The 27,655-nt window shown below is 41.9% G+C and overlaps 1 protein-coding gene across 1 annotated transcript in view; it reads right to left on the reverse strand.

The window, feature by feature from the left end:
• The window catches only part of CILP2 (cartilage intermediate layer protein 2), a 78,334-nt gene that overhangs the window by 11,208 nt on the left and 39,471 nt on the right, over nt 1-27,655 (reverse strand). The window contains 5 exon segments of the mRNA XM_073592268.1: nt 9,388-9,496; nt 11,668-11,946; nt 13,189-13,338; nt 16,441-16,623; nt 22,929-23,198. Of these exon segments, the coding sequence (XP_073448369.1) occupies nt 9,388-9,496; nt 11,668-11,946; nt 13,189-13,338; nt 16,441-16,623; nt 22,929-23,198 (991 nt within the window).

The raw sequence follows: 27,655 nt of genomic DNA on the forward strand, positions 1-27,655 counted from the left end.
ATTCAAAACAAAAATCCTTTATTAAGGGATCAGAACCAAACAAGGAGGAAGGCAACACTGGATCAACAAGAGAAATTAGCGAAGCCTGGGACCCCCACGGCAGACATCAATTCTTCAACATCAAAATTGGTGGCCTGAGGAGTCCATATGTAAGGGAGGGCAGTCTGGTCCAGGATTCACAGAGACTCGGATAGCAGCAGATGACATCTGTGTCCCCAGGCTATGGTACCACAAGAGGCTGCATCTTTTGGCCGACCAGACTGAACCCAGGGCAATCACTGTCTGGTCTTCCTTCCACGCTTCCTTCCGGGCTGTGGCTGTGCAGTTGGAGATGTGGCAGGAGGAGGAGTAGGACCTGGAGGAGGAGGAGGACTGGGGGGACCTGGAGGAGGACTGGGGGGACCTGGAGGAGAGGGAGGAGGAGGACCTGCAGGAGGAGGAGGAGGACCATCCCAAAGATGTATGTGAGGTGTAATTTGGCCCCTCATACCTTTCTCCAGAGCCTCCGATATGAGGGCCTCACACATGGCTTTTTGTCCCTCTTCCATCCTCTGCATTTTATAGGCTATGAAGGCAGCAATGTTCTCCTGCATGGTGTGGGGTGCTCCCAGGACCTCTGTAGCCCTCCAAAAGAATGCTATAGCAGCCTCCTCTAGGGTACTCCTCCTACTGCCACTTTCTGTTTTCAGGGGGGGTGGAGTGACCTTGATATCAGCCAGCCGGCTCGGCCCGGCCACCTCCTGGCTGAGACTTCCCTGTGTATGAAAAAAGGGACATGGTTGTAATGTTTTTCTTCATCAATCACAATCCTAAATTAGTACTCCCAACTAACATCTAGTTAACATCATTGAATGGACAAGCAGAAATATTTAGAGTAATGCTATACCTGGCTCAAGCTGGGCTCCTCCACATATCGCCTGGAAGGCCCAGGTTGGGCGTCAGAAGCCTCAGCCAGGGGGGAAGGAAGCGTGGAAGGAAGACTGGAGAGGGATGGCCTGGGTTCAGTCTGGCCTGCCAGAAAGTGCAGCCTGTCGTAGTACAACATCCTGGGGACATAGATGTCATCTGCTGCTCTGGATCTCTGTGAATCCAGGACCTTCTTGCGCTCCCTTACGATATGTGCTCCTCAGGCCACCAATGAAAATCTTTAAATAAGTGATGTCTGCCGTGGAGATCACCTGCTTCACAATTTCACACAATTGCTCCAGTGCTGCCTTCCTCTTTGCTTCTTTCTTGAAATGGGGGTGGGTAATCTCCCACAGACATGGCAGCTCACTTAGCATCTCTACGAATACTGACATGAAGTCATTGTCTTTCATTAAGATATCCATGTTCACTGCAAGACACAACACAAGACAAAGCCTAATGTCACACAAAACTCTCCTAATCTTGTTACAATATAGGCCTCAATCTAGAAGCAGTATAGGCACAAGTTTGTCTCTTACCTTCGTTCTTACGATCGGTGCGTCCAATGCTCCTTCCTCCGCTCACAGATCGTACGTAATACGCACGCGTGTAACGCTTTATACACACTGCGCATGCGTGTAACTCCGCCCGCCCCTGACGTTCTTTCTAGTCTATTCCCCGCCCCTTTTCGTTCGGCGCAGTGGGTGAAGAGCATGATGGCGGAGTTACAGCAGGTGCGTGCTAATTCTAGCAATGAGGAGGAGGAAAGTCCGGATCCAGGCACGTCCCGATCCAGAAGGAGACGTTTTAAGGCCACAAATATGTAGTTTGGGGAGATGTTGGAGATGGTCGACATCATGAGGAAGTCCGACTATGACGGAAAATATGGGCCTTACCCCAACCCCAACATCCGAAAGGCCAAAATCATGGCGAAAGTGGTCAGGAGTCTTGAAAGGAATTTCGGGGTACGAAGATCTAAAGATCAGCTCAGGAAGCGGTGGTCGGACCTGAAGTTGAGAGAGCCAGAGCAGTACCGAAAGATCCGGAGAGTGCTGCAAAAAAGTAAGTAGTTGTGCTGTGTTCCTATTCTTTCTGTCTTTATTACGTTCGTTCTGCTCCATATGCTTTTATTAATTGTAACGTTTAAAAAGGGCAACTTTAATGTTCATGGGCCCATTATTCGTTCGTATCAAACATTTTTCTTTCGGCCTCTAGAACACCATTGTTTAGGCCATATGCATTTTCACACATTTTTTGGGGCCTACTTGGATGCCAAATATTTGTTTGTGTAGATGGGTTTGTTACTAGAATGAAATGCAAACTAGATTGTGTGTAAGGAGAGGACACTGAGCAGCTGTTTTCACATCTGGACACTGGAGCACTAGTGTGGGACACAAGAACACCATTTTTATTAGGGGGGGCCACACAGGTGCTCCAGTGTATACTACAGGGGGGGCTACATCTGTGAAGCTTGTACAAAACAGGTAAAGTATTGCAGCTTGACAAAGGGCAATAAAAAATATACATCTTGGAACTCGGCTAAAATAGACAATTGTACCCCACTTCCAAGCAATGTTTCCTATTTCTAGTTCGGCCATCAAATATCTGTGTGCTAATTATACCATTTTTGTTTTACATAGGGGAGAAAAGACTCGGAGGACACCCCTCATCCCAGGAGACCAGAGACCCCCCACCTCTGGAAGAAGGGGAAATACCAACCCAAAAAGAAGAGCAGGAGGAAGAAGAAGATGTGGTGGAAATTGGCACCACAACAGGTGAGTGTCTGCGACCACAGGCTCAGGTAAAAGAGATGGATGGTGGCAGATTTTTGAGACCTTTTTTTGTCCTTTGTCTCTTTTTAGGTGATCGTGATGTGAGGGAGAGAGAACGCTTTACATCTGAAAGTGCCCAGATACTGATCGGGGAGATCATGGGGTGTAATCTCCAATTGCAAAACATCCAGCAACAAATCAGTGATGTTATTAAAAAAAATAATAACATCATTGATGTTTTGGGGCGAATTTAAACCCCACAAAATCACCTGTTTTATCGTGGTCCAATCTTACAAAACTTTTTTCAATGTTTAGAAAAGCCAAATTTGGAGGATGCACACAGTGTGCCAACATGTGCTATCTGCCATCACAGGAGATCAATGGATGCGTTTTGGGGGTGCAACCCCTTCCTCAATTATAAAGTTGCGTTGAGGAAGGGCTTGCTCCCCCAAAACACGTCCCTTGATCCCCCCTGATGGCAGATAGCACATGTTGACATTCGTAAATTGGTGTGCATCTTCCAAATTTGGCTTTTCCAGGGGTGATTTACCCCCATCTGAACGCTATATCAAACCCAGTTCCTAAATACTGATGTCTGATATAGCCTTCAGGTTTTACCTAATGTGAACTTTGTAAGTTCAAGTTTTTTGGCTTTCTTGTTGGTTTTACACAGGCCTGTTTTATCTGAAATGGATATTTCGATTTTTGATAATGCTACTGCAAACATTGTTATACAACAAACATGTTGGTTTGTTTTAAAAACCTTTGGTAAATGCACATGTGATTGTGCAGGTATAAAAAAGTGCCTTACTCAAGAATGTGTGGTTTATTGTCTCAACACTACAACACTTTTGGGGTGATGTAATTGCTGTTTTATGCAAAAATGGGGGTTATTTCCTAAGGGCAAATACACTTTGCACTACAAGTGCAGGTTCAGTGCAGTTGCAAGTGCACTTGTAGTGAAATGTGTTTTTGCATTTAGGAAGTACCAGCCAACACTGTTTTTTATAAGGTTACCCAATCACGACATTTTCTGCACTCAACACATTTCTGTCAGGGTCAGCTAAAACAAACACAAGCAGTAAATGTCCACCAAGAATTTCTTTTGGTTGTTTTTTATTTGAAAAAGGTGTCACAGATTGTCTGACATATTGATAGCCCCCCTACCCGCAAAGAACTCCAGGTATCGTAACCGGACATCACGGGCATTCAGGGAGGGCAAGCCAGGACGGCCACTTTCAAGCGCTGTCAGTGTTGATGGATTTGGGATCCCGGCCTCAGGCCCAACTGAGCCAGCATAGTTGGCTGAATTTTTTCTTAAAAAATTATGGAGAACACAGCAGGCAAGTATTATATGGTTCAGTTTATACTCCGCCATATGGATGGGTGTCAGAAATAATCGGAACCGGCTGGCCAGGATTCCAAATGTGTTCTCCACCACTCTACGGGCTCTGGCCAGCCGGTAATTAAAAACCCTCTGTTCCGGCGTGAGGGTCCTCATCGGGAATGGCCGCATCAGGTGGTCCCCCTGCGCAAACACTTCATCAGCAACGAACACAAATGGGAGACCTTCAACATTGTCCTCTGGAGGTGGCAAGTCCAAGCTGCCATTCTGGAGATGCCTGTAGAACTCCATCTGGGCGATCACTCCACCATCGGACATCCGGCCATTCTTCCCCACGTCCACATACAAGAACTCGTAATTAGCCGACACCACCGCCAACATCACTATACTATTAAACCCCTTGTAATTATAATAGTACGACCCCGAGTTGGGTGGTGGGACGATGTGGACGTGTTTCCCATCAATTGCCCCTCCGCAGTTAGGAAAGTCCCACCTCTGGGCAAAGTGGGAGGCCACAGTCTGCCATTCCTGTGGCGTGGAAGGAAACTATTGAGGAAAAAACAATAAACATTACTATTTTTTCACAGATACATTGCAAGCAGATTATACACAAACATTCTGGGGCAACCTCCAGATAGCATTTACTAAGGGGAATTTAACAACAACAAAGTATAAGGTACACCTATCATATTCCCCCTCCCCCCTCTCATGGGCCATTTCTAACATTATAGGAGGGGGAACTCTTGGACAGGTAACCCTCTTCACTTCATTTAGAGATGAATGCCTAAATACAGGGTATTACTTGGAACAGCCCATCCTTAGTTACACTATTGGCAGACCACTGGACAGGTAAGAAGTGTCATAATACAAAGATATAAATACACACTGTACACATTTGGGCACATTTGAACATTCTGCTATTACCTATCAAGATAATAATAGGATACAAAAACTTTAAACAGTACCATTGGAAAGTATACAGGCAGGCCCTTGCACTACATGCTTTGGGGAATTCATCCATAAATCTGAGCACTAAAGAGGTGGGTATAGTGTGTATGGGTTTGGCAAAGTCAGCAGATAGATGATTGAGGATAGAGAATTGGGATCAGCTGACTTAGCAGTTGGGGGAGGGAGGGTTACAAAAAATTTGGGGACACCACAAAAAAAAGCCTCTGGCACTCTGCCTGAATTTAAATCAAAAATAACATTTCCAAACATTTTAGGGGGTGTTTGGGGTAAAGCACTACTATGGAGCAGATAAAATACATTGTTAAGTGACTACATGAGGTTAATATAGGGGCAGGAGACACCATGCTGGAGAGGTAATTGAAGGGCAAATATGTATGAAGGACATAAAATAATAATTACATAAAAATCCAGCATGCATGAGGACAAAGGGGACATTCACAGCATATTACAATCATGGTAATTAGGGAATGAGGAAAGAAATACAATATATTATCAAACATTCAATACAATAAAATGTGATATAAAAGGATAAAAATCTTACCTTCATATACTCCTTCTGCAGGACCTGGATGATGGCAGAACAGGTCTCTGGGATGATGATACCCAGAGCCTGGGGGGAGATGCCTGTCGAGAACTTTAAGTCCTGCAGACTTCTCCCTGTGGCCAAATACCACAAGGTAGCGACCAACCTCTGCTCCGGAGTGATGGCTTGCCTCATGCAGGTATCCTGCCTGCTAATATAGGGGGTCAGCGAAGCCAACAAACGGTGAAACACGGGGTCCGTCATCCTGAGAAAGTTCCTGAAATCATCAGGATTATTCTCACGGATCTCTCGGAGAAAAGGCATATGACAGAACTGGTCACGCTGAAGCAACCAATTCTTGGTCCATGAATTCCTCCCCACCCTGTTCATGGACTGGACTTGTGTCAAGGTCAGGACCCCAACACCAAGCCCCCGCACAGCACGAACTCTACGAGGAGTACGCATACGAAACATGGCTAGAAAACGGTCGGCTGCTCAGAACGAAGTAACAGAACGCACTGAAGAACAGCAAGGCCTGTGAAGAGCGACCTGAAAACCAGTAACGAACGAACAAGAATACAATGACTACTTAAAGTCACGCGGAACTTGCTTGCACGCACTGAAGAGCAGATACAAACCCACAAGCACAAACTGAACGGCAGAAAACGATCTGAAAGCCACGAGTCTGAAAAAGCGCGAATCGTCTCTCACCAAACTTTTACTAACACGAGATTAGCAAAAGGAGCCCAAAGGGTGCCGCGCTTGGTTCTGAACCGGCCTTTTCTAGTCTCGTCGTACGTGGTGTACGTGACCGCGTGGTTGTCGATCGGAAATTCCGACAACTTTGTGCGACCGTGTGTAGGCAAAACAAGTTTGAGCCAACATCCGTCTGAAAAAATCCTAGGATTTTGTTGTCGGAATGTCCGAACAAAGTCCGACCGTGTGTACGGGGCATAACCGTTCTGTACATATCTGTTTTTAATATGAATATTGGACATTTTGGTCCCGTTCTTTAATGATGGGACAATAATAAAATGTGCTTTTTATATTTATTGTGTTGTAAGTTTGGTGCCTTAAAAGTCCCATTCCATATGTTTTACTTATTGTTTAACCACTTGCCGACCGCCTCACGTAGATATACTGCGGCAGAAGGGCTCGTACAGGCAGAATCACGTACCTGTACGTTCCCCTTTTAGAGGCGGCCAGCAGGCGCGCGCCCGCGGCAAGCTCCGTGAGTCGGGTCACGGGTCCCGCGGATTTGATCGCCGTGGGGATACCCACGATCGCCTCACGGGGAGGAAGAACGGGGAGATGCTAATGTAAACAAGCATCTCCCTGTTCTGCCTAGTGACAGTGTCACTGATCTCTGCTCCCTGTCATCGGAGCAGAGATCAGTGACGTGTCACACACAGCCCATCCCCCCTACAGTTAGAAACACGCCCCTAGGACACACTTAACCCCTACACTGCCACCTAGTGGTTAACCCTTTCACTGCCAGTGTCATTTACACAGGAATCAGTGCATTTGTATAGCACTGATTGCTGTATAAATGACAATGGTCACAAAAATGTGTCAAAAATGTCCGCCATAATGTCACAGTCACAATAAAAAATCTCTGATCGCCGCCATTTAAAAAAAAAAAAAAATTTAATAAAAATGCCATAAAACTATCCCCTACTTTGTAAACGCTATAACTTTTGCGCAAACCGAACAATAATCGCATATTGCAATTTTTTTTACCAAAAATATGTAGAAGAATACGTATCGGCCTAAATTGAGGAAAAAAAATTTTTTTTATATATTTTTGGGGGATATTTATTATAGCAAAAAGTAAAAAATAATGCATTTTTTTCAAAATTGTTGCTTTTTTTTGTTTATAGCGCAAAAAATAAAAAGCGCAGGGGTGATCAAATACCACCAAAAGAAAGCTCTATTTGTGGGGAAAAAAAAGACGTCAATTTTGTTTTGGAGCCACGTCACACGCCCGCGCAATTGTCAGTTAAAGCGATGCAGTGCCAAATCGCAAAAAGTGCTCTGGTCAGGAAGGGGGTAAATTCTTCCGGGGCTGAAGTGGTTAAATTATTAGGGATGGCACCTTCAATTCTTTTTGGTCTAATTGAGGCAAGGATTTATATCTACACAGCTGTTTATTGCTGAATTTTACATCCTGTTAAAGTGACATTAAATATAATCCTTATTCTCCAAAAAGAATCCATACACATCAACTACTTAATGAAATGATTTCTTATGCAGCGCACACATGAGCGGACTTTTCCACCGGACTGGTCCGACGGACCGAATTCGGCGGACTGTCCGACCGTGTGTGGGCTTCATCGGACTTCCGACTGACCTTTTCTGTAGAAAATCCGCCAGACTTTAGATTTGAAACGTACTTCAAATCTTTCCGCCGGAACTCCGACGGACCCAGTTCCTATCGGGAAGCCCGTTCGTCTGTATGCTGCTCCGATGGACCAAATACGAAGCAAGGACAGCTACAGCACCTGCCCGCGAGAATGTTTCCAGCGTGATCCTATCCCGCTGGTTCTCGGCGACAGGGTATAATCTTGCGCTTGCTGCAATAGGAAAAACACATTTTCCTATTGCAGCGAGCGCGAGAAAGAGGCGACAATGTTGTCTGGTATGGATTTCAAGGGGGCTTAAAGGATTCCCGGATTCCGATAAAGGGGGCTCCTGGATTCCGATAAGCCCCCGGCTTGCAGACCCCGGCAACCAACGGCCAGGGTTGTCGGGAAGAGGCCCTTGTCCTCATCAACATAGGGACAAGGTGCTTTGGGGTGGGGGGGCTGCAGGGCGCCCCCTCTCCCAAAGCACCTACCCCCCCATGTTGAGGGCTCACTCAATCCCCCCCATGTTGAGGGCGCTCGCTCATCCCCACCCCCTTTCCTGAATGGCCGGGCTGCGTGCTCAGATAAGGGTCTGGTATGGATTTTGGGGGGACCCCACGCCGTTTTTTTCGTCGTAGGGGGTTCCCCTTAAAATCCATACCAGACCTGAGGGCCTGGTATACTCTGCGATGGTGCTCGCAAGGTGTCAATCTCGCCGATAAAAGTGGCGAGATTGACTTCCTTTTCTAGTCCCGTCGTACCTCATCACGTTCAAAATGAACAGACTTTAGTCCGTGTGTGGGCAAGTCCGTTCATTTGGAAGTCCGCCGTAACTCCGTCGAAAGTCCGCTGGGATGACCGGCGGACCTAGTTTGCCAGAAAGTCCGGTCATGTGTAGGCGAGTCAGATAGTCCGTCGGAAGTCCGCCGGACTCTGTTTGTCTGTCTTCTTGTAAAATCCTATGTGAGCTCACAAACCTTTCCTTTTGCCCCTCAGTTGCAAGTTTGGTGTCTTGTCTGTCCATAAGTTGTTGTTATTGTTTAAAGCTGTGCAGATATCATAAAGTGCTTCTTGTTATTATGTTAATCCTCAGCAGTTTACAAAACCTGTTGTCTTATTCTGCCTACATGCTTAAAAAATAGCACCTTTAAAAGGAGTGTTTGATGAGTTTGTACATATTTTTTATTTTATTATTTATGGTCAGTACTAAGAAATATAGTTTTTGGCCAGGTATATAAGAAATATTATACAGAAATATTGTGAATCTTCTATTCAAACAGCAGATGGAGCTCTAGCTTCCTATTTATATTTTTAACTTTATTCAATTTCATTTTCAACTGTGCTGAAAGAAGACTGTTGTTCACAGAATTTAATCAGAGTCATCAGAGCAGCACCTCTTCCCTTCTCAGATGGTTTAGTCCAGGGTTTCAATCAGACAAACAGAGCCTCAATGCAAGAGCTGCTATTGAAAATGTAATTATTGAATAATCATTTTGAATTTATTGTTATAGACACACATTATCTTACCAGTACTATTTAGTGGGAACTGGATTTCCAGTTGCTTCACAGCACAGGGTCACTTTGTGTCCTATTCTTCTGATTTTTGAGTAGGGATTTTGTACCATGTATGGTTTTTCTGAAAAAATTATTAAGTACTATAACACAGTTACATCAGCTAAGAATCAACAATGAATAGTTTCCTTTTAAATACCATCAAAGTTATCTGTTTATGGGATTTTATGGGAATCATTATCTATCATTATTCTGTATTTTCGGCTAATGTCTGTTATAAAGCCTTTGGGTACTTTACCCATTCACTCATTGCAAAGTAAAAAAAAAAAAACAACACTAGTATAAAAAACATTATTTTATCTGAAATATTAATAACTCTCCCAATTTACCACTTTATAATAAAAAGCTAAAATATGGGCCTACAAGGCTTTCATTCCTCCTGTCTTTTGGGCTGTCTGGATCTTTAAAAACTCTAACTGTAAATTTAAAGGTTCAGGAGCCACACCTTTTCACAATTGCATAAAAAGATATCCAATCCTTCAAGGATTTGAGCGAAATTTACTTTGCAAAAGGAATTTTCACTTAAGCCCCGTACACACGTTGAAAGTCAGGAGACATCGGCCGAGTCAAAAAAAAAAAACAGCAAACATTCGGCCCATGTGTATGCCACCCTGTCCAACAGAAGCCAGCTTCTGTCGGATGAGTATACTGGAAAACCAGCAGCCGTCCGACTCCCGGTCAGCACTCTCAGCCAATGGCGGAGATCACTGATCGGAGTGTTCTGGCAGTGGGGCCTTCTCCCTGTCAGATCACAACAGTTCAGCAGGGGAGATCACTGTACTAATTTTGCATGGTTAGTACAGCAGCTCTGACTGGAGCTGACAGGTTTTTTTTTGCTAGGTTGAACAGAGTGTGTATCAGGCTTTAGCTTAGTGGCGTAAATGGCGTAAATGGTGTAAATGTTAATATATAGTGTATTCATAGCAGAATCTGGAGCACAGGAATTTAGCAGATCGACCCAGACCTAGATATGAGCAAAAGAAAAAAGATGGATTTTTTGCTGGAAACAAAGTTTCTGTAGGAGATGCAGAATGCAGAACGCCTATAGACATTCAGATGTTTTCTGATCCAATCACTATCTGGGATGGTCTATAATTATCAGATGTCTATGGGCTGTCTATATATTGTATAAACATGATTGAGAATTGGCTATGCAAACAATTTAAAGATTGCATTTAGCTTGATAAATCACTTCCAACAAAGTTATTCAGCATAGGAATTAAAGTGATCTGTATATCACTATATCTATAACTAACCAGAATTAATCTATAATGCATATAGCTTAACCACTTGCCTTCCAAGTCAATTCTGACACTTCTCTCCTACATGTAAAAATCTGATTTTTTTTTGCTAGAAAATTACTCAGAACCCCCAAACATTATATATGTTTTTTTAGCAGAGACCCTATGGAATAAAATGGTGGTCGTTGCAACTTTTTATGTCGCACAGTATTTGCGCAGCAATTTTTCAACTGAACTGTGTTTCATGAATAAAAAAAATAAAAAAAAAGAACACCAAAGTTAGCCCGATTTTTGCATAATGTGAAAGATGAAGTTACCCTGAGTAACTAGATACCCAACACGTCACGCTTCAAAAAATGGCGCACACTCATAGAATGACGCCAAACTTCGTTACTTAAAAATCTCTATAGGCGACGCTTTAACATTTTTTACAGGTTACCTGTTTAGAGTTATAGAGGAGGTTTTGGACTAGAATTATTGCTCTTGCATTAACGTGCACGGCAATTTCTCACATGTGTGGTTTGAATGCTGTTTTCATATGCGGGTGCGGCGTATGTATGCGTTTGCTTCGGGGATGGGGGCTCCTTACATTTTTTTTTATTGTTTATTTGTTGTTTTTATATTTTTACACTTTCCCTTTACATTCTTTTGTTCACTTTTATTCCTATTACAAGGAATGTAAACATCCCTTGTAAGAGGAATAGGGCATGACAGGTCCTCTTTACAGCAAGATCTGGGGTTTAATAGGTCCCCAGATCTCGCCTCTAGGCTGGAAAGCTGGAGATAAAAAAAAAAATTGTGTGCAGTGTGTTGCATTTGTGTTGCAGTGTGGAGGAGGCGATTGTTTTGAATTACTATCTGCAACATTTTTTCTATGATGGACAATCCTACATTTATATCTACCTCATTTTATATATAAAGTGGACTTCAAACCTATTTAACTATTAATACTTATTTAACTGTTAATAAATGTATACATTTGCAACTGATTTACCCAATTTCTTTAAAGCAGCTTCAAAATAGGAGACCTTAGGTTCTTTCCTCGTGCTTTGCAAGGTTACAGAAGAGAATCCATCCATCTTTATAGTGATATTTGAGAGAGTATCCATACAGACCCCTTTTAACATAAACAAGCCATGTTGGTCTGTTGCACCAAGGATCTTCTTATTCATGAACACCTTGGCATTGTGAAGGACAAAGCCATGTATGCTCTGGATTTTACCCAACAAAGTGTGATTACTGCAATGACACCCAGGACACAATTCTGAGCTTTCTGTTGAAAAAGAAGGAAAACATTTTCAATAGATAGATATCTTTCAATCAAAGGCTAGAAACACAAATGTTAAATTTTCATTACATCTGGTCTGTTAGATCAGCAAAATTCACTAATAACTATGCAGTGCAAGGGCCTACCTGATTAGGTATAATTTAGATGAAATATTTAGATAGAGCCTTAAACTAAATATTTCTTTCCAATTTTCACAAATCTAACAGATCAAATAAAAGAAAGTGTGAGAGCCTACTTAAGCAATTATTTAATTTATTTCCAATCAGTCTATAGCACTGCACAACTTGAGATTATAAATCTAAAGAAAATGTAACAATCAAATTTTAATAAGTGTGGGTAGCTTTAAAATGTTAATTTATTCAAATTAATTTTAATAAATGTAATATTTTATATTATAAATACATGTATAATACATTCATAATAAAAATTATATTTTAATAATTTTAAGTTTAATAAATGAAATGAAATTACATTACATAATAGAACTTTCATACTAAAATAAAAGCACACTCATAGAATGACGCCAAACTTCGTTACTTAAAAATCTCTATAGGCGACACTTTAATTGAATTGAAGGGAAGAAAATAGTGCATGTTAACCCACAGCATCCAGTAAGATACTATCTCGTATTCCCTATTTTTTTTCTACAATAATGATGAATGAAATTTGGGCAATGCAGACATCTATTTCTAGCACATGGATATGCATGCTTTATAAGTTTTATTGAAACATATTCCCCAAAATAGGAGGTAGTGGCTTTTTAAAGCACTTTTGAGTGTTCAGTAAATAAACACTGGGGGAGAAAGAGTTTGGATATCAAGGATGAGGCGTCTGCCTTAAAAATTTGTATTTTTACTTGCGGAGATGTATAAATATGTGTCAGGTGAACAGAGGCAATCAGGTGGACAGAGGCATACGACCAAAGACAACAATACATTTTGATCCACCTTGACTGTAAAGCAGTTAAGGGAATGTAACCTTTAATTCAGCCTTTATTTGATGCTAAAGATGGTCACTAGGGAACAGCTATGGGCATCATTAATGTAAATGGCGGACATATGTTCTTACCGGATACCAGCGCTTTTATTTCAATGGCCAATACAGGGTGATAGTGGGAATACTGAAAATCTCTAACTGAAACATTACATAAGCAGCATATTCTGTTGACATTCCCCTTTTTTTGTTGCTACTTGAAATTAAAGTTGTTCTCAGTGATATTTTCCTCACCTTTACAAAGAGTTCTTCCACACTTCTGAATTTGGAAGGATCGCCCTGAACAAGGAGGTGTCTTACTGGAACAGATCCGGCGTCTCACACTTTTTCCTCCTCCACATGTCTTTGTACAGGGTGTCCAAGCACTCCAAGAGGACCATCTTCCTGTTAAAAAGGTGGAATAATATATTACAATTAATCATTTCCAACAAATTTATTTTCATCAATTTTAATACTATAACAGCAAATTCTTTGTTGCAAACATTTTAGTAAAAACACGTTAGGATCTGGATAAAGCATTACAGTAGAATAAAGGGATTTTTAAAGTGTATGTAAACCTTTAGGGCTAATGCACACTGGACATAAAAAATGCTGCTTACGCTCCATGCACACTAGCATTTTTTATAAGCTCACAAAACGCTAGAAAAAAACGTTGGATGAAAAATGCTGATAATAGCGTTTATTTTCTGGCTTGTGGTAACACCTTAGTAGCTTTTAGAAGTTTTTAGGAGCGTTAGCAGTTTATTTGCGTTTTTACAATACAGGTAAAAAATGCTCAAAAAAACTATTAGGAGCATTTTAGTAGTGTTTAGAAGCATTTAGCCTTTTTTTTCTGCTGGGAAAACACTCCCAAAAACGCTACAAAAACTATTTTTTTCTGCTCCTTACGCCGAAGCTTGAAAACCACTTCTAGCATAAAATAGTGTGCATGGACACATAGGATAACACTATTAGCTTCTAGGAGCAGAACAAAATGCTCACAATAGCATGTAGGAGCTTAAAAAATTTCTAATGTGCATGGATTATACAGGCATTTTGGGGTTTTTTCATCCTGTAGAGGCAACTTTATCTTAGCCTATGTGTCCATGCACATTTAGGTGTTTACAGGCATATTTGTAGAGTAGTGTTTACAGGCTGAAGAAACGAACCCATCACAAGTGCATTTTTGAGAGTTTTGGGAAGAAAAAATGCTTGACGCTGCTAATTGTGGAGCCTCTTTAAGTGTACATTTTTTCTCCTGACTGATGGTCTGCTGAAGGCTAGTCTGGTATCACCATAGAAAGGTGTCCCTGGATATTTTGTGAGTACAGACTGCTGTAAGAGATCTTAGAGACGTATGGGCTGCTGCCACCCCTCTTGTGCTAGAGAGTCAGCTGTGTGTGTTTGACCAAAGGGGACATCAGCTGGTGTTCTGAAGAGCTTAGTCCATATAGTTCTTTGTGAAGGGAAGCTGCTCTTGGTGCTCTAAAGAAAGAAGCCTGCTTTTGGCTGCTTCTACTACCAGTCCATAGTTTCCTATTGCAAGGACTTCTGCTTCAACTTTTCAGAAAGGAGTTTACTGTCCTCAACCTGTACATAGTTCTCATTTTTGTAGTATCTAAACTCATTTCCCTAAATCCTATCCATGTTACTCCAACAATAAAAACAACAAAAAGAACAACCCCTAGATTTGTTATACTATGAATGTGTGCCTGGCTGCAGGGCAATCCACTGGGAAGAGAACCTGGGCGAATTTCCAGCGGCTCCTTAGGGGGTGGAGCTAAAGAAAATTGTAAGAAGCCAGTGCATGACTGAACCAACCTGTAGCCATACGTTACCTAACTACCAGCTTGGGATGATTGACCATTTAAAGTAGAATTCCAGGTACAGTGCCTTGAAAAGGTATTCATAACCCTTGAAATGTTCCGCATTGAGAAGTGGAAGGAAAATAATAAATCATTTTCATTTGTTTTTTTTGACAAATAAATATCTGAAAAGTGTGGCGAACATTTGTATTCAACCCCCTTTTACTCTGATACCTCTAACTAAAATCTAGTGGAATCAATTCCCTTCAGAAGTCACCTAATTAGTAAATAGAGTCCACCTGTGGGTAATTTAAACTCAGTATAAATACAGCTGTTCTATGAAGCTCTCTGAGGTTTGTTATAGAACCTTAGTGAACAAACAGCATCATGAAGGCCAAGGAACACACCAGACAGGTCAGGGATAAAGTTGTGGAGAAGGTTAAAGCAGGGTTAGGTTATAAAAAAATATCCCAAGCTTTGACCATCTCACAGAGCATACATCATCCAAAAATGAAAAGAGTATGGCACAATTGCAAACCTACCAAGACATGGCCGTCCACCTAAACTGACAGGTCGGGCAAGGGGAGCATTAATCAGAGAAGCAGTCAAGATGCCCATGGCAACTCTGGAGGAGCTGCAGAGATCCACAGCTTAAGTGGGGGAATCTGTCCACAGGACAACTACTATTTGTGCACTCCACAAATCTGGCCTTTATGGAAGAGTGGCAAGAAGAAATCATTGTTGAAAGAAAGCCATAAGAAGTTCCAATTTCAGTTTGCGAGAAGCCATGTGGGGGACACAGCAAACATGTGGAAGAAGGTGCTCTGGTCAGATGAGACCAAAATTGAACTTTTTGGCCTAAAAGCAAAACGCTATGTGTGGCCGAAAACTAACACTGCACATCAACCTGAACACACCAACCCCACCGTGAAACATGGTGGTGGCAGCATCATGTTGTGGGGATGCTTTTCTTCAGCAGGGACAGTGAAGCTGGTCAGAGTTGATGGGAAGACTGGGGCAGAGGTTTACCTTCCAGCAGGACAACAACCCTAAACATACAGCCAGAGCTACAATTTAATGGTTTAGATCAAAGCACATTCATATGTTAGAATGGCCCAGTCAAAGTTCAGACCTAAATCCAATTGAGAATCTGTGGCAAGACCTGAAAATTGCTGTTCAGAGATGCTCTCCATCCAATCTGACAGAGCTTGAGCTATTTTGCAAAGAATCGGCAAAAAAATGTCACTCTCTAGATGTGCAAAGCTGGTAGAGATATACCCAAAAAAAGATTTGCAGCTGTTTTTGCAGAGAAAGGTGGTTCTACAAGGAGCAACAGCAACTGTATTAGAGTACGTCCACTCTGGAAGAAGGAGCAACAGAGACACCTTTGGACAGTCAAACTGTTAGCCTGGGGGGAGGGGAGTGTTATATGCACTAGCAGATTTAAATACACAAACAAACTGAAACTGAACTCCAACTGACAACATTTAAGCAGTTATAGTAAAAAAAATGTCCTTTTGGATTACAGGTTTTACATAAATAAATAAAAGCTGACCATTGCAGGCAACCCTACCAGTGGTAAATATTTTGTCTCAACCCTCTAACTGCTACAAGCTGCAATTTAATAAATGTTTGCTTTTGGGTTTATTACTGCTTTAATGTATCTGGATCATATCACTTTCTTGACCCTCATGATTCTCACCAACACACGAGGAGGAAACACAGACCCTTCGTTCTGTAGCTTCTCCCAAACATTTTTCCAGGCTCAGTGTAACTGCAGGCTGCACAGTGATACAGGAGCGTCTTCTTATCTGGATTCCTATTCCTCCACAGCTTGTCGGAGAGCAGGTACTCCAAGGAGTCCAGTGTGACCAGTACAGCAGATCTGTCATTGTACAAAGTGACATTAGTACAAGATGTAAACCGTGAAGTGTTAAATGGTACAGTATGTGTGCATCATGTTATATGTATACAGTCATTCTAGAGCCAATAAAACATGCCATTTATTTCTCACCCATACAGTCTGATTGGCTATATTTGCATTCCATTTTCTCTTCACATCTTTATTTCATTTTTTTTTCAATGATTCATGAAAAGTACCCCTATATATGCAGGCCGTTTTTCTCCCTTTAGATTACGTGAAATGTTTTAGGAAATCCACACAATCATGATTCAATAGGGGGAGATTTACTAAATCTGGAGAGTGCAAAAACTGTTGCAGCTCTGCATAGAAACCAATCAGCCTCCAGGTTTTATTGCCAAAGCTTAAAGTGGAGTTCCACCCACTTTTACAACTCTTCAGCATCCCTCACTAAACTGTGCACTGCAAACGAATTGGATATTTTTCTTTTTTTTTCTCAGCAACTACTGTATATCTGCTGTATTCATTTTTCACTTCCTCCTCCCTAGTCGTGGCTCATCGCATCATTTCCTGTTTGCAATGCCTTCTGGGAGGGGGGGGCAACTTCCTCTGACACTGCCGTTGCTATGGAAACCCGACCTGAAACCTATTACACTGCTTGTGCTGCACTGAGCATGTGCGAGATCTGCAAGGATGAGATCCAGGAAGAAATATAGTCTGGCTTCAGATGCCCACACTTAAGATGGCCACGGCTTGCTGTAAGTTTATAAAATAACAAACTGCTGCTATAAACGAACAAAACAGACCTTAGTTTACAGACTAACTTTACTAGAATACATTAAGCTTGTGTATTATATGGGTATTTGTATTTAAAAAGTATCATTTGGACCGGAACACCACTTTAATTGAACAAGCTGAAATTAGAAGCTGATTGGCTACCATGCACATCTGCACCAGATTGTGAGTGCTCCAGTTTTTTAGGAAATCTCTCCCAAAAGTGTCAAGATTTTTTTTTAATTTAGACAAATATGGACATTTAGGCTCGATTCACACCTATGCATGTTGCTTTTGAGCGTTTTTGGAGGTTTTTTTTTCATGCTTGGCACGTTTTTGAGCAGCGTTTTTGTAGCGTTTTTGCGGCGTTTTTGCCGCGTTTTTGCCGCGATTTGCGTTTTGCGTTTTTTTTTTTCTTTTTTTTTTCATTTTTTTTTACAGTCTTAAAAAAAATTACAAAAAAAAATAAATAAATAAAAAAAAAAAACAAAAAAAACGGCAAAAACGCACCAAAAACGCAACAAAAACGCTGCAAAAACGCTGCACTTGCGTTTTTGATGCTTGTCCATTGAAATCCATTACATGCAAAACACTGCTTTTTGCATGAAAAAAAGTCCCCGACCCTTTCCAAAAACGCAGAGATACAAAAAAGCATTGATGTGAACATGTTCCATAGGAACCCATGTTAAAAAATTCCCATGCATTTCTGCAAAATGCAAAATGCATCAAAAAACGCGCTAGTGTGAATGGAGCCTTAGGCTCCATTCACACCTATGCATGTTGCTTTTGAGCGTTTTTGGAGGTTTTTTTTTCATGCTTGGCACGTTTTTGAGCCGCGTTTTTGCCGCGTTTTTGCCGCGATTTGCGTTTTGCGTTTTTTTTTTTTTTTTTTTTTCATTTTTTTTTACAGTCTTAAAAAAAAATTACAAAAAAAAAAAATAAAAAAAAAAAAACGGCAAAAACGCACCAAAAACGCATCAAAAACGCTGCAAAAACGGTGCACTTGCGTTTTTGATGCTTGTCCATTGAAAACCATTACATGCAAAACGCTGCTTTTTGCATGAAAAAAAGTCCCCGACCCTTTCCAAAAACGCAGAGATACAAAAAAGCATTGATGTGAACATGTTCCATAGGAACCCATGTTAAAAAATTCCCGTGCATTTCTGCAAAATGCAAAATGCATCAAAAAACGCGCTAGTGTGAATGGGGCCTAAGGCTTGATTCACACCTATGCATTTTTAGTGCTTTTTGCATTTTGCAGATTGGCACGACAGCACATTTAACATAGTTTCCTATGGAACATGTTCTGTAGTGGCAGTCTGCAAATTCAAAAAGCACTAAAAATGCATAGGTGCGAATCAAGCCTCAGGCTCGATTCACACCTATGCATGTTGCTTTTGAGCGTTTTTGGAGGTTTTTTTTTCATGCTTGCCACGTTTTTGAGCCGCGTTTTTGCGGCGTTTTTGCGGCGTTTTTGCCGCGATTTGCGTTTTGCGTTTTTTTTTTTTTTTTTTTTCATTTTTTTTTACAGTCTTAAAAAAAAATTACAAAAAAAAAAAAGGCAAAAACGCACCAAAAACGCATCAAAAACGCATCAAAAACGCTGCAAAAACGCAGCACTTGCGTTTTTGATGCTTGTCCATTGAAAACCATTACATGCAAAACGCTGCTTTTTGCATGAAAAAAAGTCCCCGACCCTTTCCAAAAACGCTGAGATACAAAAAAGCATTGATGTGAACATGTTCCATAGGAACCCATGTTAAAAAATTCCCGTGCATTTCTGCAAAATGCAAAATGCATCAAAAAACGCGCTAGTGTGAATGGGGCCTAAGTATATACTATCATTCAAGAGAATCGAAAAATGTTAAACTTGTTCATTTTCCAACCCACCTGTTTTCCAGACTGGCTCGCAATGCATGAGCAGTGACCCAATTAGCTAAGTGCACAATCAACTCTATTGTCACCCATAGTAGGCAATTATTATAATCTGGTGCAAAAATTGAAAGCGCTAATACAACCCAAACAAACCACAGCGCACAACAGTTAAAAAACCCTGCTCTAAGTAGGTAATAAATACAATAATCAATCAAAAAAATCAATGGAAACAATGAATGACACACAATATTTGAATACTGTGTGTTACAACACACACACTAAGGCTCCATTCACACTAGCGCGTTTTTTGATGCATTTTGCATTTTGCAGAAATGCACGGGAATTTTTTAACATGGGTTCCTATGGAACATGTTCACATCAATGCCTTTTTGTTTCTCTGCATTTTTGGAAAGGGTCAGGGACTTTTTTTCATGCAAAATGCAGCCTTTTGCATGTAATAGAATTCAATGGACAAGCATCAAAAACGCAAGTGCACCGTTTTTGCAGCGTTTTTGATGCGTTTTTGATGCGTTTTTGCCGTTTTTTTTTTTTTTTTTTTTTTTTTAATTTTTAAAAAATTTTTTTTTTTAGACTGTAAAAAAAAAAAAAAAAAACGCAAAACGCAAATCGCAGCAAAAACGCCGCAAAAACGCTGCTCAAAAACGTGGCAAGCATGAAAAAAAAAACCTCCAAAAACGCCCAAAAGCAACATGCATAGGTGTGAATCGAGCCTTAAAGACTGTTGGTGTGGGTAGCCCAAATAAGAAGCAATTCTACGTATGGAGTGTAACCAGAGTGGGTACCTGTAATCCAGCAACTGTGAAAAGACAAGAGAGAAACACACAAGCGCAAAACCCAGTTGCGCTTGTGTGTTTCTCCCTTGTCTTTTCACAATTATTATAATCTGTACTTTGTAGGGAATTTGAACAAATTGGGTTTTTCTTTACTTTTCTTTTTTACTTTCTTTTTTAGATGTTTCTTTTATTTGTTTTTCCCTTTTCATGGTAGATAGATTAAGTCATAAGGATGGGGAATTCTATGCAACTTTGTGGCACAAGATCATTTTAAAAGTAATCTGTCAATAGATTAATTAGCTAACAAGAGATTTCTGTTCCAAATATTGAAGGAAAAGGGATGATATAGCTACTGTTTATGAGCCCAACCCTCTTCTAGCATAGCACATAGACTTCTCAAGAAAATGCTGCTGATAGCATGCTGGAGTTTTTAGGATTTAAATTGAAGCACAGCACAAAAACAAATAAAGAATGCTATGTGCCTCTTATATTGAGCACTGTGCTGCATATTATAAAACCTAGGAGCTAAACTGATACATTTTTGGGTTTGGCACTGGACTCCATCTGTCACTGACAGACAGCAGTGCTACTGCCATGCCAATGGCTGCAACCTCCTGTCACCCATATGATTAATCACAGGACGTTTTATAATGTGATGCAGTCAAAAAATATACTGTTTTAGCTCGTGTTTTCTTTAACCACTTCAATATATCTTAAGCCCAAACATTTTTGATTTAAAATCCCTGCCATTTTTTTCTGTGGACTATTGGGAGATCTCTTTTCATATCCTATCCTGGAAAAGCAATGAGAAAAACTCTGCACAGAGAAAAGAAAAACCCTTCCAGGCAGGTGTCCCTGTTGGAAGATTTCTCTTTACCTTCTGCTCCAATAACTATTATTTAAACATTTCCAGCTTTCTATTCTTTCTAGCTTTCTATTCCTTTGACAATGGCCACCCAGTAAGGCTCGATTCACACCTATGCATGTTTAGAGCTTTTTGCATTTTGCAGATTTGCACTACAGCCCATTTAACATGGTTTCCTATGGAACATGTTCTGTAGTGCAAATCTGCAAAATGCAAAAAGCACAAAAAATGCATAGGTGTGAATCCAGCCTAAGAGTGAATCCCACCAGCAGGCAGACCTCATCAAAAACCCGATAGGAGTTGTAACCCTTTCACACTCTATTCCAAACTAAAAAATGGCTTTAAATACACTACGGCCTCTTTCACACGAGGGATCCGTATGTCCGTTTTTCATCCTTCCGTTTTCGGATGAAAAACGGACATACATATATCCCTATGGAGCGTCGGATCCGAAAAGTGTAACGGAGGAAAACCCTACTTTTCCATCCGTTTTCGGATCGGATCGGGTGACGACGGACACTACGGTCCATCATCATCCGATCCCCCATAGGGGAGAGCGGCGCTCTGACAGGTCCGTCGCTGCACAGTGTGCAGAGATGGACCTGTCATCTTCCTGCTCAGCGGGGATCGGCGGAGCGATCCCCGCTGAGCAGACGGGTGTTCACGGGGCGGATCATCACTGATCCGCCCCGTGTGAAAGAGCCCTGCAACTATTATTTCTGAGTAAAACAATAATATGTAGCTGACAGTAGACTACAGTTATCTGGCACTGTAGACTTACCCTCTCATTTCTTAGACTGTCTCTGTGTTCCTCTAGTGCTGGGCTCGGATTACATGCATCATATTTCTGAGCCAAACAGAAAGCATTGTGGGAACTGTAGTCTCCTGAACAGACATCCTTGATATGCAAAACTATCCATGAACTACACCTCCCAGGAAGCCATCTGCTCCAGGTAGAGAACTCTGGGGGAGGCTATAAAGGGATCAGCAGACCTAAGCCCTCTTTCTTCCCGGATCTCATCAAGTAAACACCCCCTTCGCTGCTGTGTGAGAGGACTGTGGCCTACCACACGGCAACACGGTGCCCCCAGCTCCGACCCAGGTGGGTCTGACGCCACTTGCTACACGAGGGGCACCACCACAGGGTCGCTGTACACAGCAGGACCAGATGGTTCACTGTTCCAGCAGCCAAACTGTCATCTCAGTCCATTCTGCAGAAGGAAGAATCTACTTAAATCACTCTTCAGGAAGTTCCTACACAGTCTCCAGATTGGTGAGAAGGCACCTGCCCACAAATCCAGTACCTGTCACTAGCATACTCCACAGGACACTGTATACAGACACCTTATACCTGGATTAGTCTAAGGATTACTACTGGTCAGTCTCAGCTGCTTTGCCTTGACTGCATATCACTGTGCCACATTTAAAAGTCTTGTTTCTTTGAGCTCCAACTGTCGGTGAAGACAACCGCAAGGCCTTGCATTTTAAACACTGCTATTCTATTGCTATTTAAAGGGACACCCCACTAGTGCCTATATTACTTCATCTCTCATTAGGATTAAAGGTATAATAGGCCAGCTTGGGGTTCCCCTTTAGCAGTGGTATTATATACAGTAAACAGTAGCCCTTTTTGAGATCCATTAATTTATTGCCTGCTTTCTGTATGTCTTGTTATTATGTATCTGTCATTTCAAACTGTCATTTAATTGCTTTGGGGACTTTTTCAACTGAGCCTTGGCTGTTTATCCAGAATTTGGCTGACTAATACCCTGTTACAAGATTCTCCTCTTGATTAAGTAAAATCTGAGTGAGCTAATCAATCTACCTTGTGTCAGTGGGCTATTTAAAGGTATACACAACATGTCTGAACTTAGAGTGTCACAAGGGCTGGAAAGTTCACAGGGTCAATAAGGCGCAGACGAATATGCAATTCCAAGCAACCCCCAAGGGTATTGCTGTCCCTACTCAAGAGAATGACTATTCAGTGATGGAATGATGAGTATTGTAGATTATCTACTTACCAAGTGGGCACTGAAACCGAACATGGTAGTTAGAGCAGTTGTAACCTTTCTGCTGCTCTTTGTTGATGCACCAGAAACCTTTCTCTGGATCAGTGTGTACAACTTCTTGTGTGTCCTTTGGAGTAGCCCATTCTGTTGTTCTGGCCTCAATGGCAACAGGTCTGAGGCACAAACGATGTGGGTAATAGAAGCGAATAGCCTCTATGGTTTCAAAATCTCCATCATCACCTGGGTGGTCTACATTAAACCAAGAGGTCCAGTCTGTAGCACCTGAGATTTAAGACAAAGATTTCAAAAGAGTTGGAGACTGGTGATCTACATATAGTATATGAGACACGTGGACTCGAATTAAAATTCTTGGAAGTTAGTATTCCTTATCGTGCCAACCGGAAAGGCTGAAAAGTGCTGGACACAGTACTGGAAACTTAGTATATAAATTTAGCTGGCAGAGTGAGCTAGTAACAAATTATCCAGCAGCCAAACAGTCCTTGGTACTTGGAACCTGAAATACTAAAATACATACTGCCTGTTTTTTGGGTTTTTTTATGTTCAAGGTCCAATAATGTGATTTCCATGCACTCTCCCTTTCATTCACATCTATTGCTACTGCTGAAAATGATAAACAAGCTACCCTTCCCCAAACACTATACTCACAAACACGCAACAGTATTTTCAAAGTTGTGGTTGGATTATCTCAGATCTCTAGATCACTGACATTAAGATGGTCAAAGACATTTTATGACAACTTTAGATGACTTGGATGGGGAGCTGCTTATATGTTGATTACATCATGAAACTGCCAGTGGAGGCATGATGGGTAAGAAGGACAATTTATAAAGCCTTGTGCGTTTTTGCATTTTTTTTTTTTTTAGTGTTTTCTCCTTAATTAACTGTGACCAGAGGTGTCTATAGCACAGCTTTGCATCTTCAATAGGCTAAACTGGAATGGTCATGTGACCAACCTTTTCAGGGAATGGCTGTTAGACAGGTTAGGCAACTTTACATGCTTATGCCCTTGCTTGCAAGTCTGTGCATAGAGATGAGGCATGCAAGAGTGTGTATGTTTGTGCATGTTTCATATTGTGTGCGCAGATGTGTAGGCCCACCCAGCAGTTTAGCTACAAACAGGGCTGGACTGGGACAAAAATTTGGCCCTGGACTTCACCCAGACTGGCCCACTTTGACAGGTCTCTCCCATGCCGGCTTGCCACCCAAGCCCCCCCCCCCCACTAGCTATTAGCCGTTCTACATTATTTCTCTTATAGGCAGTACCAGTGGGGAAGCTAGACATTATTTCACCTGGGGCAAAGAATCAGTTTGGCGCCCCCCCCCCCAATGGAACAAGATTAGGCAGGAAAGTGAGGCCGCCCTCCTTCCAGATCGTATGATGAGCTTCTAAGTGTTGACTCCTGAGCATCATGTCTGTATTCAGGCGCGCTGCATAACTAGCCAGGGAGAGGAGGTGAGCACTGCGGGGGGGGGACAGAGGACTGGAGGGAGGCAGCGGTCCACTGTCACTGAAATCGGCCCACTGAGCCATCGGCCCACCGGGAAACTCCCTGTAGTCCCAATGGCCAGTACATGCCTGGCTACAAAGGGAGCCTGGGGTAGGATCTTCGTAATTTCAGCAGTGGTCCTCTGCTCACTTTCTAACCATTCTAAAGTCTCACTTCTCCTGTACCAGAAAGAGTGTTATTGCTCATCTTATTGCATTTACCAATGAATGCAAATACAGTTAGGCTCAGTTCCCACTGCTCATTTCCATTGCAGATCCCATCGGATTCATTTTTAACTGTATCTGATTCACATTACATGTGAACTGAACTGGCTTTCAATGGAGCTGGTTCACACATGTCCAGGGCAGCTGCAGTCCGATTTTGACAAGGGTCCTGTGCGATATTGGGTCTGGTTTACGTGCGAGTTCAACAAAAATTTCAGACCTGAATCGGTAATCAACAAAACCGCACCGGATTCAGGACTGCAAACCGCAGCCAGACATGTGTGAACCTACATGTGTTAACCTAGTCTTAGAGCCACTTATAATTTGTACTACAGATGTGCAAACCTGGGTACTTAAATGCAGAGATCTTATCCCTGCAGTCCCCTAAATGGGTAAAAAAAATCATTAGCTAATTTTACTTTTCAGCATCTTTTAAAATCAGCAAGACTGACCCTAAAAAATGGTGTGCACTATATTAAAGTATAACTAAAGGCAAAACTTTTTTTTTTTTTGGATAGAGAGATCATGGATTAGAACACATCAGGTTTTTTTTGCTGTCTGTTATGCTAGTTGAAATATTCACAGGTGCTAAAGGGGTGTGACCACATGTATACACTAAAAGGTTTACAAAGTTTTCTAAAAAAATATATATTGCAGTGTAAAGGGGGTTCGTTCAGAATTTTAAGTGTTAACGTGCTCACACCCCATTAGCACCTGATGGATTTTATACAGTGCTCAGCATAAATGAGTACACCCCAACAGATTTGTCAGAAAACCTTTACTTTCCTTTCAGAATTAACATTTTCTATGGGACCCTATATGATTGCAACAAAGATTTGTTCATTTGCACACAAAAAAAAGTATTTTTCTTAACAAATTCATTCAAGACCATGTTGCAAAAATGAATACACCCCAATGAAAGTCTTAGGCTCGGTTCACACAGGGGCAACATGACTTGCAGGCCGACTCTGTGAGGCGACCTGCACATGACTTCAGCGGCGACTTGCAAAACCACTTCTGTATAGAAGTCAATGCAAGTCACCTGAAGTCGCCCCAAAAGTAGTACAGGAACCTTTTTCTAAGTCGGAGCGACTTGAATCGCTCCTATTAGAAGGGTTACATAGTACAGAACGGGACTTGTCAGGCGGCTAAGTCGCCTGACAAGTCGCCCCTGTGTGAACCGAAGCTAAAGCTAGATTTTAGACAACAAAATCCTAATTACAAAGAATTCAACTACAGGTGAGTCTAATTATTAAACAGATGTCCAGCAGACAGTCAATTATAAAAGGGCATTACTTAACAAAGAAAACCCCTTCCTATTTCATGCTGTCAGCAATGGCACCACATGGAAGAGAAATGTCACTAGGCCTGAGAAAGAAAATAATTCCTTTACACAAGAAATGTGAAGGCTACAAGAAGATCAGCAAAGCTTTACTTTCAGTCAGAATACTGTAGCAAAAGTGATACAAAAATGTAACAAAGATGGAACTGCAACCATCTCACAGAGACGTCCACGGAAGTTAACACCTCGACAGGAGAGTCTTCTGATGAGAAGGGTTGAAGAAAATCGTCATCAAAGTTCACTGCAGTTAGCTAAAGAAGTAAAAAGCCAAACTGGGTTAATTGTTTCCCGTGACACAATACGGCGTACACTGCAGAGGAAAGGCATGCATGGGTGTCGTCCACGATAGAAGCCTCTCCCAAAGCCCATGCTCAAAAAAGTCCACCTAGAATTTGCCAGGGCCCATGCTGAAAAAGACTACTGGGACTCTGTACTCTGGAGTGATGAGACCAAGATAAATGTTTTTGGAACTGATGGCTTGAAAACTGTATGGAATTACAAAGGTGAGGAGTGCAAAAAAAAAAGGAATGGTGCCTACAGTGAAACATAGTGGTGGCAGTGTCCTTCTGTGGAGCTGTTCTTGTGTTCATTGAGATATTGATTAAAATCTTACTTTTCAAAAGGGGTGTACTCATTTATGCTGAGCACTGTACATGTACAGTAGTAGCTATTGGTATTTGAGCACAGTTATATCTTACTTCTATTAAATTACAGGTCAGTGATCAAACCTGAACCTTGTAGCTCTCCTATAACTTGCGTTTATCTGCCCCATATTGGCACTATATCCACTGTAGCATTTGAATTTTGCAGAGCAGAATAGGGACAAGCCAGAGAGAGGTTACTTTTACACAGTTGGCCAGCTTAAACATGTATTGCAATGTATGTGAAGTTAAAAGCCCTGTTTTTTTTATTGAAAAGTTTGCTAGAAAGGATGGATTGCAGTCAGTGGAGGCCCGCCCGGGCGCCGCCCCCACCCCCCCTGCTGTAGTCACGAAAAAAAATAAACAGTTAAAAAAAAACCTTTTTAAAAACTGCCCCCTTTTTTAAAATGTCCTTTAACTAAGTGCACTGTGTTCGGGCGCCGGACACAGTGCACTATGGGAAGCGCCACGTCAATGCAATCACGAGATTGCAGACGCGGCGCTTCATTGGCGGGGTTTGGAGCTGCTTTGCAGTGCAATCGATCGCGCCGAGCAGCATCCACCCGGCGCCCAGCCGGGTGCTTTGTTCTCAGTGTGAGAACAAAGTCACTTCTGGCGAGCTACAAAAAGATGGCTGCCGTGAGGACTAATCACCTTGTGTTCAGTGGAGAGGGGAGGTCCCTCTCCACTGAACACACGGAGAAAACCAGGAACTAGCACAGATGCGGCTTGAAGGACTGCTGTGCTGCCGGGGACACAGACAACAAACAGAAAGGTGATAGACATGGGGAATTATTGGGGAAGGATTATAGAGGACCCTGCTGCTCTGCTGGGGACACAGATGTAAGGAGGGGCTCCACTGGGGACACAGATGTAAGGAGGGGCTCCGCTAGGGTCACAGATGTAAGGACAGACTGCAATGGGGACACAGATGTAAGGAGGGGCTCCACTGGGGACACAGATGTAAGGACAGACTCCACTGGGGACACAGATGTATGTAGGGGCTCCGCTGGGGGCACAGATT

This window comes from Aquarana catesbeiana, linkage group LG01 (genome assembly GCF_042186555.1).
Source record: "Aquarana catesbeiana isolate 2022-GZ linkage group LG01, ASM4218655v1, whole genome shotgun sequence".
NCBI classification, from domain to species: Eukaryota; Metazoa; Chordata; class Amphibia; order Anura; family Ranidae; genus Aquarana; species Aquarana catesbeiana.